The 16,561-nt window shown below is 39.7% G+C and overlaps 1 protein-coding gene across 1 annotated transcript; it reads left to right on the forward strand.

Moving 5' to 3' along the window:
• Nucleotides 1-5,427: 5,427 nt before the first annotated feature.
• Nucleotides 5,428-6,381, forward strand: LOC130934116 (uncharacterized). Its single transcript, XM_057863706.1, has one exon. The coding sequence runs from the start codon at nt 5,428-5,430 to the stop codon at nt 6,379-6,381; it is 954 nt and encodes a 317-aa protein (XP_057719689.1).
• Nucleotides 6,382-16,561: the final 10,180 nt, after the last annotated feature.

Genomic DNA, 16,561 nt, shown 5'->3' on the forward strand with positions numbered 1-16,561 from the left:
TAAAAACTATCTAAAAACAATGCCAAAAAGCGTTTAAATTATCTGCTCATCACCTTCCCTTTCCTCCTTCTAGAGGTTTCTCTGGCCTTAGCTGCCATAAATTGTTATGGAAAAATAAAAAGAAATGCTTTTACCACACCAAACATAAAATGTTTGCTCGTCCTCGAGCAAAGGAAGAAAGAAAGAAGGGGAAGAAGAAGAAAATAGGGGAGATGGAGGGAGAGATAGGTTCGGCCAAGGGGGTAGGAGAGTGGTTGTGATGTGTGAAAGGGGAGAGAGAGAGGTGGGGTAGGTGGGGATCCTGTGGGGTCCACAAATCCTGAGGAGTTAAGGACTTCTCATCCCTGCTCTATTTAGGCGTGCAAATATGCACTTAGAGTGCAATTCTGACGTTTAACGCCAGACTGCTGCTTGTTTCTGGTGTTAAACACCAGCTTTTATACCTTTCCTGGCATTTAATGCCAAGCTGTGCCTGTTTCTGGCATTTAACGTCATCTTGTTGCTTCTTTCTGGTGTTAAACGCCAACCTGGTGCCCATTTCTGGCGTTTAAATGCCAGTAAGTTCCTCCTCCGAGGTGTGCTATTTTTAATGCTGTTTTTGATTTTGCTTTAATTTTTGCAGTTGTTTTTATGACTCCACATGATCATCAACCTAAAGAAAACATGAAATAACATAGATAAATAAAATTGGGTTGCCTCCCAATAAGCGCTTCTTTAAAGTCAATAGCTTGACAGTGAGGTCTCCTGGAGCTTTCACAGATGTTCAGAGCATGGTTAGGGCCTCCCAACGCCAAACTTAGAGTTTGAATGTAGGGATTTTGTTTGACTCTGTATTGGGAGAAGCTTTTCATGCTTCTTCTCCGTGTGTATAGAAGGAGAACCTTGAGTCTTGAATACAAGGTAGTCCTCATTCAATTGAAGGACCAACTCTCCTTTGTCAACATCAATCACAGCTTTTGACGTGGCTAGGAAAGGTCTGCCAAGGATGATGGATTCATCCTTATCTTTCCCAATGTCTAGGATTATGAAATCAGCAGGGATGTAAAGGCCTTCAACCTTCACTAGCACGTCCTCTACAAGTTGATGCCAGGGCATCTAGGCCAGTTTTACTGACCTTTTCTTTACTATTTTAGGGTAGTTTCATGCATTTTCTTAGTGAATGAGGCAAGTTTTGGATGAAAATGCACTTACACCTTGATTCAAGCAACTATTATGAATTTTACATGATTTCATAAGGATTTTGCTAGGATTGAATGACAAATTGATGATGCATAATCTTATGACTTGGGCTAGAGCTTTGATGCACTTTATTTGCTTGATTTCAGGACAAAGGAAGCAAGGAAGAACCACGTTAATCTAGTTAACGTGACCACTAACGTGGAATGGAAATGAGCTTGCAACGTTAATGAGAAAAATGGTCACCAATAACGCCTGCGAAGCCATCATAAGCCCACGTTAATTGCCATGTTAACTAGGTTAACGTGGTAGTTAACGTGGAGATAACGAGAGCTCCAGCGTAAGTGGTAAACGTGAACACCACTAATGCTCCAAGAATTGCCAACGAGCCACGTAAAGAGTCACGTTAACTTAGTTAACGTGAACTCTAACGTGGAAGAGAGGAATAATGCCAATGTTAGTGACGCTCACCTTTGTCACTAACGTAGGATCAAGCTAGCATTGCCCACGTTAGTGGTCACATTAAGACCACTAACGTGAAAGTTAACGTGGAGCTAAGATTGATGAGCCAACGTTAGTGACACTCACCTTTGTCACTAACATTAGAGATGGCATTCACTACCACATTAGTGGCCACGTTAACTTAGTTAACGTGAGCTCTAACGTGGAGAGTAGGGGCGTTTGGAGCGTTAGTGACAAAGGTAAGTGTCACTAACGCTCTCGAAGATAGGCATGCCCACGTTAAGAGTCACGTTAGTTGAACTAACGTGAACTCTAACGTAGGGAAAGAGGGGCACAAGGCAACGTTATTGGGAAAGGTGAGTCCCAATAACGCTTGCGAAGATGAGACATAACTATGTTAAGAGCCACGTTAACTTAGTTAATGTGAGCTCTAACGTGGGGGCTAGGGGCACAAGGCAACGTTATTGGGAAAGGTGAGTCCTAATAACGCTTGTGAAGGTTTGTAAGGCAACGTTAGTGGTCACGTTAGTACCACTAACGTTGGAGTTAACGTGGCCCATGTGGTGGGAACGTTAGTAAGAAAAGTGATTGCCCCCTAACGTTCTCGAACCCACAATGTCACTCAGTGTTAACGCCACTAACGCCCCAATCCAAAGTCCATGCTTACATCACTTTCTCTCTACAAATAAAGCAGAGCCCACTGAAGATTCCCAACTGCTTCAACTTAAGATCAAAGGCCCATATCCAAGACTTGCAGAATTAACAAGAAGACCAAGAAGAGTAGTATATATAGGAGTAGTTTTGAACTAGAAGAGAGGTTGGCATATTGGAGAAAACTACACTCTGTATATTTTACTTTTCTGCAACTTCTAGAGTTAGAATGTATCTTTCTTCTTCTTCATTTCCATTTTCCAAAGCTATGAACAACTAAACCCCTTTCATTGGATTAAGGAGCTCTGTTGTAATTTGATTGATCAATCATAGTTTTCATTGTTCTTCTTCTTTCTTTTCTCTTGATCTTACTAGAAAGCTTTCGATCTTCATCTAATTGGATTGTTATCTTGGGAAAGAAACTCTCCATAATTGGATCTCCTCTGAGCCTTGGAAAAGGGATGAGGAGATCATGCTAGAAATGCTTTCTCATGTTGGACCAAATTGGGGTTTGGATGGGTATAGTGACATATAACCCTACCAACACTTTGATTTAAAAATACATGTGGTATAATCAGTGACCATACCTCATCTCTTCTCATGAGCAATTAAATCAAGGAATTGGGCAATTGTTCAAGTTTAGAGAGATTGGATTGCCAAGGAATTGGGATTCAATCACTTAAGATTGCCAAGGAGATCAATGAATGCATTGATTGAGGAAGAGATGAGAATGAACTTGATCCGGAGAATGCAATACCTCCTGAACCAAATGATTTCCCCATTTCTGATCTTACCCATTCTCTTTACTTTCTGTCATTTACTTTCATGCTAATCACCCTAATTCCTCATTTAAGATTCTGCACTTTATTTTCTATCATTTACTTTCCCGCCATTTAATTTTCTGCAATTCTATATCCACTTTTTTCTTAGCTCAATTAGAGCATTCTTCCAATTAAAATTGCTTGACCAATCAATCCCTGTGGGATTTGACCTCACTCTATTGTCAGTTTTTACTTGACGACCATTCGGTATACTTGCCGAAGGAAATTTGTTGAGAGACAAATTCCCATGCATCAAGTTTATGACGCCGTTGCCGGAGATTGATTTTGAATCAACAATGATTAAGTTGGAAGATCACTAGATTGAGGATTTTTTTCTTTTGTTCATTTTGTTTAGCTGTTTACTTTTAGTTACAATTACTTCTTCCCTTTCCTTATCTCCCCTTTTATTTTCCCGCATTATTTACAATTCTGTTCACTAACCCACTAACTGTTTGACAATTTGCACCACTCACACTAACAACCACTTTAACCATTATAATTTCTGCAATTTCTTTCTTGCTGTGAGCTGTGCTAGTTGTATGACAGGTAGAAGAAGCGGAGCTTCAACACCCTTTGATTCTGAACCTGAGAGGACCCTCCTTAGAAAAAGGAGGGAAGCAAGAGGCAAAAGAGTTGTTGGAGCAGAGGAAGAGGAGGATTTCTTCGAAATAATCATGGAGGATAACCATGAAGGAGCAACTCATAATCATGCCAGAGATGGCCATGTGAATCATGCTGAGCCAGGAAGAAGGGTTCTAGGATCTTACATCAACTCAGACCCAGGCAACTGTGGAAGCAGCATCCAAAAGCCAACAATACATGCTAACAACTTTGAGCTAAAACCCCAGCTCATCACCCTTGTTCAGAACAACTGTTCATTCGGAGGAAGTGCCCAAGAAGACCCAAATCAACATTTAACCACCTTCCTAAGGATATGTGACACTGTGAAGTCTAATGGCATCGACCCAGATGTTTACAGATTGCTCTTCTTCCCCTTTTTCACTCAGGAACAAGGCGTCTAAATGGAGTCTTTCCCAAAGGAGAGTTTAACAGCATGAGAAGATGTAGTGAACAAATTCTTGGCAAGGTTCTATCCTCTTCAAAGGATCAACAGGCTAAGAGCTGATGTACAAACTTTTAGGCAACAAGATGGTGAGACTCTCTACGAAGCATGGGAGAGGTTTAAGGATTTGACAAGAAGGTGCCCACCGGACATGTTCAATAAATGGGTACAGCTGCATATTTTCTATGAGGGACTCTCGTATGAATCAAAGAAGACAGTGGATCACTCATCTGGAGGATCTTTGAACAAGAAGAAGACCATTGAAGAAGCCATAGATGTCATTGAGATTGTAGCTGAGAATGACTACTTCTATGCTTCTGAGAGGAGCAACACTCGAGGTGTAATGGAACTGAACCATGTTGATGCACTACTAGCTCAGAACAAGATGATTGCCAAGCAACTAGCTGACCTTACAAAGCAAATGGAGAAGAACCAAGTTGTAGTAGTCACCACATAGTCATCAACCCAAGAAGGAGTAAACACAGAGGAAGGAGGTGAATGGGAGCAAGCCAACTATGTTGGTAATTCACCAAGGCAAAATCATGATCCATACTCCAAAACATACAATCCAGGATGGAAGAACCACCCCAACTTTGGGTGGGGAAACCAACAAGACCAAGGCCAAGACCAGAGACGTCAAAATCACAATCCTAACAACCATGCTGGCCACCAACAATCATCATAAAGATCATATCAACAACCACCTAACCACACTCCTCAACACCCATACCAAAACCAGCATGATCACCCTCACCCTTATAACCCAAACCCACCATCATACCCTGAGGATAGACTCTCTAGGATTGAAACCTTACTTGAAGGTCTATACAAGGAAGTTAAAGATAGCAAGGCATTCCAAGAAGAAGTGAGATCTAATATGCAAAATTAAGATGCGGCCATCAAGAAACTCGAGGCACAAATCGGCTACCTGTTCAAGCAAATCCCTAGCCAAACCAACTGTCGTAACATTAATCCAAACCCAAGGGAGGAATGCCAAGCCATCACCCTCAGAAGTGGGAAGGAATTTAAGGAGACTTCCAAGATACCGCAAACAAAAGGGAAATAAAACAAAAAGAAGATCAAGTCATCCCTCCTAATACACATCGAGAAGAAGAGGTACTGAGGTCATATCCTCCAAAAGCCCCATATCCTCAACAATTGAAGAAGAAGGGAGATGATAGCCAATTTTCAAGATTCTTGGAAATCTTCAAAAGGTTACAAATCAACATACCATTTGCAGAAGCAATAGAGCAAATGCTGCTTTATGCTAAGTTCTTGAAGGAGTTGATGACTAAAAAGAGAAGTTGGAGAAACAACGAGACGGTGGTGTTAACCGAAGAATGTAGTGCCATCATTCAGCACAAGTTACCCCAAAAATTAAAGGATCCAGGGAGCTTCCAAATCCCTTGTATCATAGGGGAGATCACAGTGGAGAAGGCCTTGTGCGATCTAGGAGCCAGCATAAATCTGATGTCTTCAGCAATGATGAAAATAATGAAGATTGAGGAAGCCAAACCGACAAGGATGGCCCTACAATTGGTAGACCGATCATTCAAATTTCCCCAGGGAATAGTGGAGGATTTGTTGGTAAAGGTGGGAGACTTTATTTTTCCAGCAGACTTTGTAGTGCTAGACATGGAGGAGGAAGCTAAGGCATCCATCATTTTGGGAAGGCCATTCTTAGCCACTGCCGGAGCCATTATTGACATCCAGAAGGGTGAACTTACTCTTAGATTGCATGATGAGAAGATGATATTCAATGTGTTCAAGGCCATGAGTTACCCACAAGACTCATTAAGAGAGTGTATGAGGTTGGATTCAATGGAAGCTATATTACAAAAAACTCTGGAGGAGGAAGAAATTGAGGAGCTAATAGAAGAAGATGAATCAACATTGAGCGAAGAGGTAGGAACAGATGAGGTTCATGACCAAGGGACACTAGAAGGAAAGAATGAAGAGAAAGAAGCACCCAAACTTGAACTGAAGGAATTGCCACCGACCCTCAAATATGCATACCTGGGAGAAAATAGAAGCTTTCCAGTAATCATAAACTCAGCTCTCAGCCAAGAACAAGAGGAGGAATTACTCCAAGTGTTACAAAAGGATAAGGATGCCATTGAGTGGACTCTGGCTGACTTGAAGGGGATTAGTTTAGCCATATGCATGCACAAGATACTGCTGGAAGATGATTCTAAACCTTCCATTTAACCCCAAAGGAGATTAAATCCAGCCATAAAAGAGGTAGTGCAGAAGGAAGTCATGAAGCTGTGGCAAGCATAGGTAATCTACCCAATTTCTGATAGCCCATGGGTGAGTCCCGTTCAAGTAGTTCTGAAGAAAGGAGGAATCACAGTAATGCCTAACGAAAGGAATGAGCTCATACCTACAGGAACTGTCACGGGATGGAGAATATGCATTGACTACAGAAAACTCAACGCATCCACGAGAAAAGATCACTTCCCACTCCCCTTTATGGATCAGATGCTAGAAAGACTTGCAGGACATACTTACTACTGCTTCCTAGATGGTTATTCAGGATATAACCAAATACTGGTTGATCTAAGAGATCAGGAAAAAATATCATTTACTTGTCCATATGGAGTGTTTGCTTACAAGCGTATGCCATTTGGGCTATGCAATGTGCCTGCAACCTTTCAGTGCTGCATGCTTTCTATCTTCTCAGGTATGGTAGAAAAGTTCATAGAAGTCTTCATGGACGACTTTTCAGTGTTTGGGGATTCATTCCCTGATTGCCTGAATATCTCCGGCTTAGTATTAAAATGATGCCAAGAAACCAACTTAGTCCTAAACTGGGAAAAATGTCACTTCATGGTGACAGAAGGAATAGTTCTCGGTCATAAGGTTTCTAAACAAGGCATTGAGGTGGACAGAGCTAAAGTGGAACTAATTGAAAAACTACCTCCTGATAGTGTTTTTGTGGAACACGAATTTCCAACACACAAATCCAACCGGCAAGTATACCGGGTCGGATCAAGTAGTAATAACTCACAAGAGTGAGGTCGATCCCATAGGGATTGATGGATCAAGCAACTTTAGTGGGTGATTAGTTTAATCAAGCTAACATTGAATGAAATGTGTGAAGTTGAGCAACAGAATGTAAATTTGCAGGGAATTTAAATTGCAGAAAGTAAAGTGGCAGGAAACTTAAAGAGCAAGAAAAGTAGATTGACAAAATCTTAAATGACAAGAAATGTAAATTGCATCAAATGTAAAGGGGGCTGGGGTGCTGGAAATTAAATGAAAGCAGTAGATCTAAGCTTAGAACAATTGCAAGGAAATTAAATTGCAGGAAAAGTAAATTCAAGGTCATAGTAGCTTAAATGTAAATTGCAGAAGAACACAAGTGCAGGAAATTAAATTGGGAGCAATGAGATGCAACAAAGAGACATAGATCATTTCTCAAGTCTCAAAGTGAAACTAACAATTTCAATGAAACAGTAAAAACAGAAGGAAAGCCAAGAGCTTAATTGCTCACTTGATCAAGACAGAAACAAAATTCAACTCATTTGTGAAATTCAGAAAAGAAATTCAAGATCTCAGGGAATCAATGAGACTAGAGAACAAGTCTAGATCTCAAGCCCTTCCTTGATCAATTCAGAGAACAATTTGCAGAAGAAAAAGAAGATGAAAGACATAAATGAAAACTCAGATTCAATTCTTAATTTTCTGAAATTATGCAGAAGAAGAACAAGAGAGGTTGCAGATAGAGAATGAAAATAGAATTCCTTCCAATCTCAATCCAAGATTCAAAACAGAAATGAAAACTAAGAGAGAGAGCTCTCAAATCCTAATGCTACCTAGTGGAGCTAGCCTCTTTTTCTAATGGAGCTTCTTTTTCTGAAATGAGAGTGATGCCTTTATATAGGCTTTTTAAAAAATGAAAATAAAATGAAATTGAAATTAAAAACAAATTCACAAAATGAAATTCCTAATCTAGCTTCTCTGTGTGCCTTTGAGTCATGTTAAGTGGGCTTTTTGATTTGGTGGAGAATGGGTCTTGGATGGCCTTGGTTCAATTGGTGAAGATTTGAGTTCAAAGGGAATTTTAATTGAATTTTGGCCCATGGGTGTTCCCAGGAGGCTGCTCTGCTCTTGTGGAGGGCAGAGCAGTGAAGCTTTGTGTGGGGATGCATGTTGCGTGCCAAGTGTGGGAGGGGCATCAGGATGCTGCCCTGCCCTTGTGGAGAGCAGGGCAGTGTTGTCATGGTGCGTCCAAGCTGCGCGCCCAAGCTCTCTTGCTGTGCGCCAAGGATGCTCGTGTCATGCATGCCCATGTGCGTGCCAAGGGGAGTTCCCAAATTCGAACCTTGGTGAAAGCATTTGGGGGAGCAATTTTCCTTGATTTTTCACGAAGAGAAGCATGACATTGCCCTGCTCTCCAAGAGGGAAGAGAAGAATAATGAGCGCTACTTTGCTTTGGAGTGAGGCTCCAGCTTCGAACCTTGGTGGAAGCACTTTGGTTTATTTTCGCTTATTTTTGGCCCTTAAAGATGCCTTTCGCTCATGCCACAATTATATGCCAAATATGGATTGCCATATATCGTTAGAAAGCTCTGAATGTCGGCTTTCCAACGCAACTGGAAGCACATCAATCGGACGTCTGTAGCTCATGATATAGCCCTTTGAAGAAGGCATGGTCATGATATCGCCCAGATTTTAACTTAGCGAAAATTTGCTTCCAACCTCACTTTGTTTCATCATGATATTGCCCTGCTCTTGGCAAGGGCAGAGCAGTGTGCGTGCTGGTTGCTTCCTCCTTTAATTTGGTCATGGGCCACGCTTTTAAAAGCGTGGCCTAAGGCTCCAAGGTGTACCCCAACTTCAAAGTGTACCCCAAAGCTCTTTTTTTCTCCTTTTTAGCTTATTTTGTGCTTCTTTGCTTCTTTTTCTTCTTATTTCCTACAAGATTTATAAAATTAAAAGATCAAGAAAATATATCATTTAATCACAAAAGCATTCAATATTTAAGCACAAATCATCAATTTCTTGTATGAAAAAGCATAGAAAAATAGGTATATGATGACTTGTCATCACAACACCAAACTTAAACCTTGCTTGTCCCCAAGCAAGAAAAGAATCATGCAATAGAAATTGACAATCCAAGGTAAGAAGAGTTGCATGTTAATGTTCATGGCAAGCTAGTTTTCTATGCATACTACAATCACAAAAGAGATGTAAATGATTGATGCTTCTATCTAGCTCATTTTATGAAATCTTTTTCTTATAAGTCTTCCTTGAAACAAGCTTTTGATTTTTTTTTTTGCTTCTCCTTTTGGGTGCTTTGCCCCATGAGTTAATAACAAAGCTACGACTTCTAAATGCTTTGTTTTCAAGTATTACCACTTGATACATAAGCACCACAAGCATTTAATTAGAGGACTTCATTAAGCTCATTTTTCTTTTCTTTTCTTGACTCTCTAATCATTGATGCTCAGAGCCTTGAGCTTTGAGGGAGTGCTTTTGCACTTGAGCCTAGCCTTGACTTCTAAGTGTTTTGTTTTCAAGCATTTGGCTTGATACATAAACACCACAAGCACTTAACAAATAAATTGCCATTGGTACTCAGAGCCTTCAGCTTTCTCATTCTTTCCCTTCTTCTTTTCTTGCTTTAATTGTATTTGCTTCTTCAAGGTTTTCATGATTTCAAAAGATTTCACAAAATGTACTAGATGAAAAACTTCAATTAAATAAAATCCAATGCAATTGAGCAACAATCAATCATACTAGCTTTCCAATACTTGTATGAACATGCTAAATTCTTCTTTAATTCCTTGTTTGTTTATGATCATGATGCTTTTTTGCTTTTGAACTCACAGGATTCAAGTTGGTAGTCATAATGGTACAGCACCATGTTATAATTCAAAATTCAAGCTATGCTTTATTCATACACACATGTAAACAGAAAAGATGAAGACAATCATGCAATTTAATTGCTGGAAACAAATGAGAAGAAAAGGAACTCTAAAACCTTGTAGTTCATCTTCATTATTGTTGTCCTTTTTCCTCTATTCTTCCTCTTTCCCTTGCCAAACTCAGAATGCTTGCTCATTGATGAGCGGATAATTTATACGCTTTTTGACATTGTTTTTAGGTAGTTTTTAGTAAGTTTCAGCTACTTTTAGGGATGTTTTTATTAGTTTTTATGTTAAATTCACATTTCTGGACTTTACTATGAGTTTGTGTGTTTTTCTGTGATTTCAGGTAATTTCTGGCTGAAATTGAGGGACTTGAGCAAAACTCTGAAAAAGGCTGACAAAAGGACTGCTGATGCTGTTGGAATCTGACCTCCCTGCACTCAAAATGGATTTTCTGGAGCTACAGAACTCCAATTGGCGCGCTCTCAACGGCGTTGGAAAGTAGACATCCAGAGCTTTCCAGCAATATATAATAGTCCATACTTTATTCGGAAATTGACGACGTAACTTGGCGTTGAACGCCAAGTACATGCTGCTGTCTGGAGTTAAACGCCAGAAAAACGTCATGATCCGGAGTTGAACGCCCAAAACACGTCATAACTCGGAGTTCAACTCCAAGAGAAGCCTCAGCTCGTGGATTGATCAAGCTCAGCCCAAACATACACCAAGTGGGCCCCGGAAGTGGATTTATGCATCAATTACTTACTCATGTAAACCCTAGGAGCTAGTTTATTATAAATAGAACATTTAACTAATGTATTTGACATCTTTTGATCACTTTAGATCTTAGGATCAGATCTCTGGACGCCTAGTCCTTAGACCTTGGGGGCTGGCCATTCGGCCATGCCTGAACTTTTCACTTATGTATTTTCAACGGTGGAGTTTCTACACACCATAGATTAAGGGTGTGGAGCTCTACTGTACCTCAAGTTTCAATACAATTACTATTACTTTTTATTCAATTCTCTTTTATTCTTATTCCAAGATATACGCTACACTTAACTTTGATGAATGTGATGATCCGTGACACTCATCATCATTCTCACCTATGAACGCGCGTGATTGACAACCACTTCCGTTCTACTCTTGGCCAGGCGCATATCTCTTAGATTCTCCAATAGAATCTTCGTGGTATAAGTTAGATAGATGGCGGCATTCATGAGGATCCGGAAAGTCTAAACCTTGTCTATGGTATTCCGAGTAGGATTCTGGGATTGAATGACTGTGACGAGCTTCAAACTCCTGAAGGCTGGGCGTGATGACAAGCGCAAAAGAATCAAGGGATTCTACTCCAACCTGATTGAGAACCGACAGATGATTAGCCGTGCTGTGACAGAGCATAGGAACGTTTTCACTGAGAGGATGGGATGTAGCCATTGACAACGGTGATGCCCTACATACAGCTTGCCATGGAAAGGAGTAAGAAGGATCGGATGAAAGCAATGAGGAAAGTAGAGATTCAAGAGGAGCACAGCATCTCCATACACCTATCTGAAATTCCCACCATTGAATTACATAAGTACTCCTATCCGTTTTATTTATTTTATTTATCCAATTTAATTCCATTTGACCCTATGGTTCCACTCACTAACTGAGATCTACAAGATGACCATAGCTTGCTTCATACCAACAATCTCCGTGGGATCGACCCTTACTCACGTAAGGTATTACTTGGACGACCCAGTGCACTTGCTGGTTAGTTGAGCGAGACTGTGAAGTTGATTTTAGACCATGGTATTGTGCACCAAGTTTTTGGAGCCATTACCGATGAATATTATTCGAGTTGTGTGAAAGTATAAATCACAATTTCGCCCACCACTCATCCTCAAGCAACAATTTGAACAATGGCTATGGGGCTAAGATGGATCATGAATGTCTTACACAATGAAATGTTAGTAGCACATGTATTTTAAGCAAGCAAAATGAAAGATAACAATCAAGGCTTCAGAGACAAAGACATTTTGATTGCAAACATAAGAAGGTGAGCACAATACATTGCATAAAAGATAAGTGGCACACCAAACTTAGTGTGACACTTTCACTTGAAATTAATGCAAGTATCTAGTAAGAATTAGAACCAAATTTTGTTGCATAGCAACACCAAACTTAGAATGCAGCCATATGTCAATTTTATTTGAAATAAAACTAAACAAAAGAAACTGTTATTTGTTGAATACAATCACCAAGCCAAAAATCTGTCATGAATGAGGATCTCTTGATGCTGTATTAACAAAAATAGTTGATAAAAGAAAACTTAAAAATAAAGAGGTGATTAAAACAAAGAGAATGCAAACGAAATGTCAAAACAAAAGAAAATAACAATGCAAAAGAAATATGATTATGCAGACAAGTGATGTTGCTGGATGAGTTGCATAGAAAAATAAGTGGCATACCAAACTTAGAATCTTAATGTGACACTTTCATGTAGAATTGATGCAATCATCCTAAGGAATTGAAAACAATTTATTGCAGGGCAACACCAAACTTAGAATGTGATCATATGCCAATTTATTGAAATTTAAACACAACAAAGAAAGAGAATAAACCAAGCAGAGAAATGAAATGTTACCTAAGGTTGGGTTGCCTCCCAACAAGCGCTCTTTTAGTGTCATTAGCTTGACATGTTGTTCTTCACTTTCTTCCTCTTCTTCCAGTTTGTTAAGAGGAATGACCTCAAGGGGGGAGAAGATTCAGCTACTGTCCCTTGTCTTGGCCTTTCCTCAGCAAGCTTCCTTTTGCAAATAGCTTGATTGATCTTGCTTGCTGGATCAGGGACAGGATTAGTGCTCTTGTTAGTTGCCTTCACTTCTTTGGATTCAAGTCTTGGTGGTTGTGTGATTGTTGGAGTCTTCTCTTCATCAAGAGTCTTTTGAATTGGTGGTTCCATGAGTCCTTCTTCTATGCAACTCTCTGCTTCAATTGAGGGTGACTTCTCTTGAGTGTCTTCCTCACTTTCTTGATCCTTCCACTTCCTCCCTTACACTCAACATTTGACTTAATAGCTTTTTCATTGAGGAGGTTTGTTGGTCTTCCCAACATTTCTTCATCTCCTCTTCATATTTCTCAATCACAGATTTAATTGCTGAGAGTTGTTGGGTCAGGAAAGTTTGTGAGAGTTGTGAGTCTTCATGTTCCCTTGTCATCTCAAGTGCAGTTTCATTTTCAACCACCTCGTTCTTCATTGAAAGTTCACTTGATACAGTAGCCTCTTCATCTTGCTCTTCCTCCATTGAAATTTCAATTGATATAGGAACCTCTTCTTCCTCTTCTTCACTCACAGATTATTCCTCATCCTTAACACTTGGTGATCCTGAATGAATCCTCCTTTGCTCTACATGCCCTTCTGTCTTCTTGAGGAGGAATTCTTGTTCTGTCCAGTGCTGTTTTTATTCTTCCATAATTTTTTCTTGTCTTTCCAATAATTCTCTGGACTTTTGAAGGGGATCCTCAGCTACTAGATCAAAGGATGAAGGTTGAGAGTAATTTTGTGGTTGGTGAGATGAATTGTATAGATCTTGGAGGGAATTTTGTGTTGAGGCATAATCAAATGATGAACACTCTTCCAAGTATGCTCTGGCAGCACAATCAAGTGATAATGTTCTTAAATAATTAGAATGTGAATCATTGCATTTCCCTTCCCAGCCATCATTTGTGTATGTGCCATAATAGTATGAGTCACTTTGTGGCTCTGGGAAATAGTTCATTTCACATGATTGTTCATACTCCTTTATTCCTTGTTGATACTCCCATCCACCATGAGGATAATGATATGAATCATTTTGTGGTGGTGGTTGGTATCCCTCATGATTCTCTTGCTCATCTTGGGGTTCTGAAGCTAATCTCCATGGATTGGAGTGCTCAGAATTTGTATCTTCTTGGTGATATTCCCAACCATCATTAGAATAATGACTTGAATCATATTGTGATGGTGGGCAATATCCCATGAAATTTGTTTGACTAAAAGATGAGGTGAACTCCATTTGTATTTTGCAAAACACAACACCATTGAAAATTGAAATTCATGTCACAGAGACAAAATTTCTTAGTGAGGCAAAAACACAAACACCTTGGTTTCAGTTTAAAATAGAGAACAAAAACAAAAAAAAATGCTTGATCTAGACTTCTCACCCACTTAATCATTGTTGATCTAATCAATTCCCGGCAACGGCGCCAAAAACTTGATGGTGTTTTTGCGGAAAAACGAATTTCCAACACACAAATCCAACCGGCAAGTATACCGGGTCGCATCAAGTAGTAATAACTCACAAGAATGAGGTCGATGCCACAGGGATTGATGGATCAAGCAACTTTAGTTGGTGATTAGTTTAGTCAAGCTAACATTGAATAAATTGTGTGAAGTTGAGCAACAGAATGTAAATTTGCAGGGAATTTAAATTGCAGAAAGTAAAGTGGCAGGAAACTTAAAGAGCAAGAAAAGTAGATTGAAAAAATCTTAAATGACAAGAAATGTAAATTGCATCAAATGTAAAGGGGGCTGGGGTGCTGGAAATTAAATGAAAGCAGTAGATCAAAGCTTAGAACAATTGCAAGGAAATTAAATTACAGGAAAAGTAAATTCAAGGTCATAGTAGCTTAAATGTAAATTGCAGAAGAACACAAGTGCAGGAAATTAAATTGGGAGCAATGAGATGCAACAAAGAGACATAGATCATTTCTCAAGTCTCAAAGTGAAACTAACAATTTCAATGAAACAGTAAAAACAGAAGGAAAGCCAAGAGCTCAATTGCTCACTTGATCAAGACAGAAACAAAATTCAACTCACTTGTGAAATTCAGAAAAGAAATTCAAGATCTCAGGGAATCAATGAGACTAGAGAACAAGTCTAGATATCAAGCCCTTCCTTGATCAATTCAGAGAACAATTTGTAGAAGAAAAAGAAGATGAAAGAAATAAATGAAAACTCAGATTCAATTCTCAATTTTCTAAAATTATGCAGAAGAAGAACAAGAGAGGTTGTAGATAGAGAATGAAAACAGAATTCCTTCCAATCTCAATCCAAGATTCAAAACAGAAATGAAAACTAAGAGAGAGAGCTCTCAAATCCTAATGCTACCTAGTGGAGCTAGCCTCTTTTTCTAATGGAGCTTCTTTTTCTGAAATGAGAGTGATGCCTTTATATAGGCTTTTTACAAAATGAAAATAAAATGAAATTGAAATTAAAAACAAATTCACAAAATGAAATTCCTAATATAGCTTCTCTGTGTGCCTTTGAGTCATGTTGAGTGGGCTTTTTGATTTGGTGGAGAATGGGTCTTGGATGGCCTTGGTTCAATTGGTGAAGATTTGAGTTCAAAGAGAATTTTAATTGAATTTTGGCCCATGGGTGTTCCCAGGATGCTGCTCTGCTCTTGTGGAGGGCAGAGCAGTGAAGCTTTGTGTGGGGATGCATGTTGCGTGCCAAGTGTGGGAGGGGCATCAGGATGCTGCCCTGCCCTTGTGGAGAGCAGGGTAGTGTTGTCATGGTGCGTCCAAGCTGCGCGCCCTAGCTCCCTTGCTGTGCGCCAAGGATGCTTGTGTCATGCATGCCCATGTGCGTGCCAAGGGGAGTTCCCAAATTCGAACCTTGGTGAAAGCATTTGGGGGAGCAATTTTCCTTGATTTTTTATGAAGAGAAGCACGACATTGCCCTGCTCTCCAAGAGGGCAGAGTAGAATAATGAGCGCTACTTTGCTTTGGAGTGAGGCTCCAGCTTCGAACCTTGGTGGAAGCACTTTGGTTTATTTTTGCTTATTTTTGGCCCTTAAAGATGCCTTTCACTCATGCCACAATTTTACGCCAAATATGGATTGCCATATATCGTTGGAAAGCTCTGAATGTCAGCTTTCCAACACAACTGGAAGCATATCAATTGGACATCTGTAACTCAAGTTATAGTCCTTTGAAGGAGGCATGGTCATGCTGTGAGCGCCCAGATTTTAACTTAGCGAAAATTTGCTTCCAACCTCACTTTGTTTCATCTTGATATTGCCCTGCTCTTGGCAAGGGCAGAGCAGTGTGCGTGCTGGTTGCTTCCTCCTTTAATTTGGTTATGGGCTACGCTTTTAAAAGCGTGGCCTAAGGCTCCAAAGTGTACCCCAAAGCTCTTTTTTTCTCCTTTTTAGCTTATTTTGTGCTTCTTTGCTTCTTTTTCTTCTTATTTCCTACAAGATTTATAAAATTAAAAGATCAAGAAAATATATCATTTAAGCACAAAAGCATTCAATATTTAAGCACAAATCATCAATTTCTTGTATGAAAAAGCATAGAAAAATAGGTATATGATGACTCGTCATCACCTCCACCTAGTGATGTCAAGGCAATTAGAAGCTTTCTCGGGAATGCTGGCTTTTACAGAAGATTTATAAAAGACTTTTCAAAAATAGCCACGTCCCTGAGTAATCTTCTTGTGTCAGACACCCCATTTGTATTTGACCAGGGATGCATGCTAGCAT

The sequence above is a fragment of the Arachis stenosperma genome, chromosome 6 (genome assembly GCF_014773155.1).
Source record: "Arachis stenosperma cultivar V10309 chromosome 6, arast.V10309.gnm1.PFL2, whole genome shotgun sequence".
NCBI classification, from domain to species: domain Eukaryota; kingdom Viridiplantae; phylum Streptophyta; class Magnoliopsida; order Fabales; family Fabaceae; genus Arachis; species Arachis stenosperma.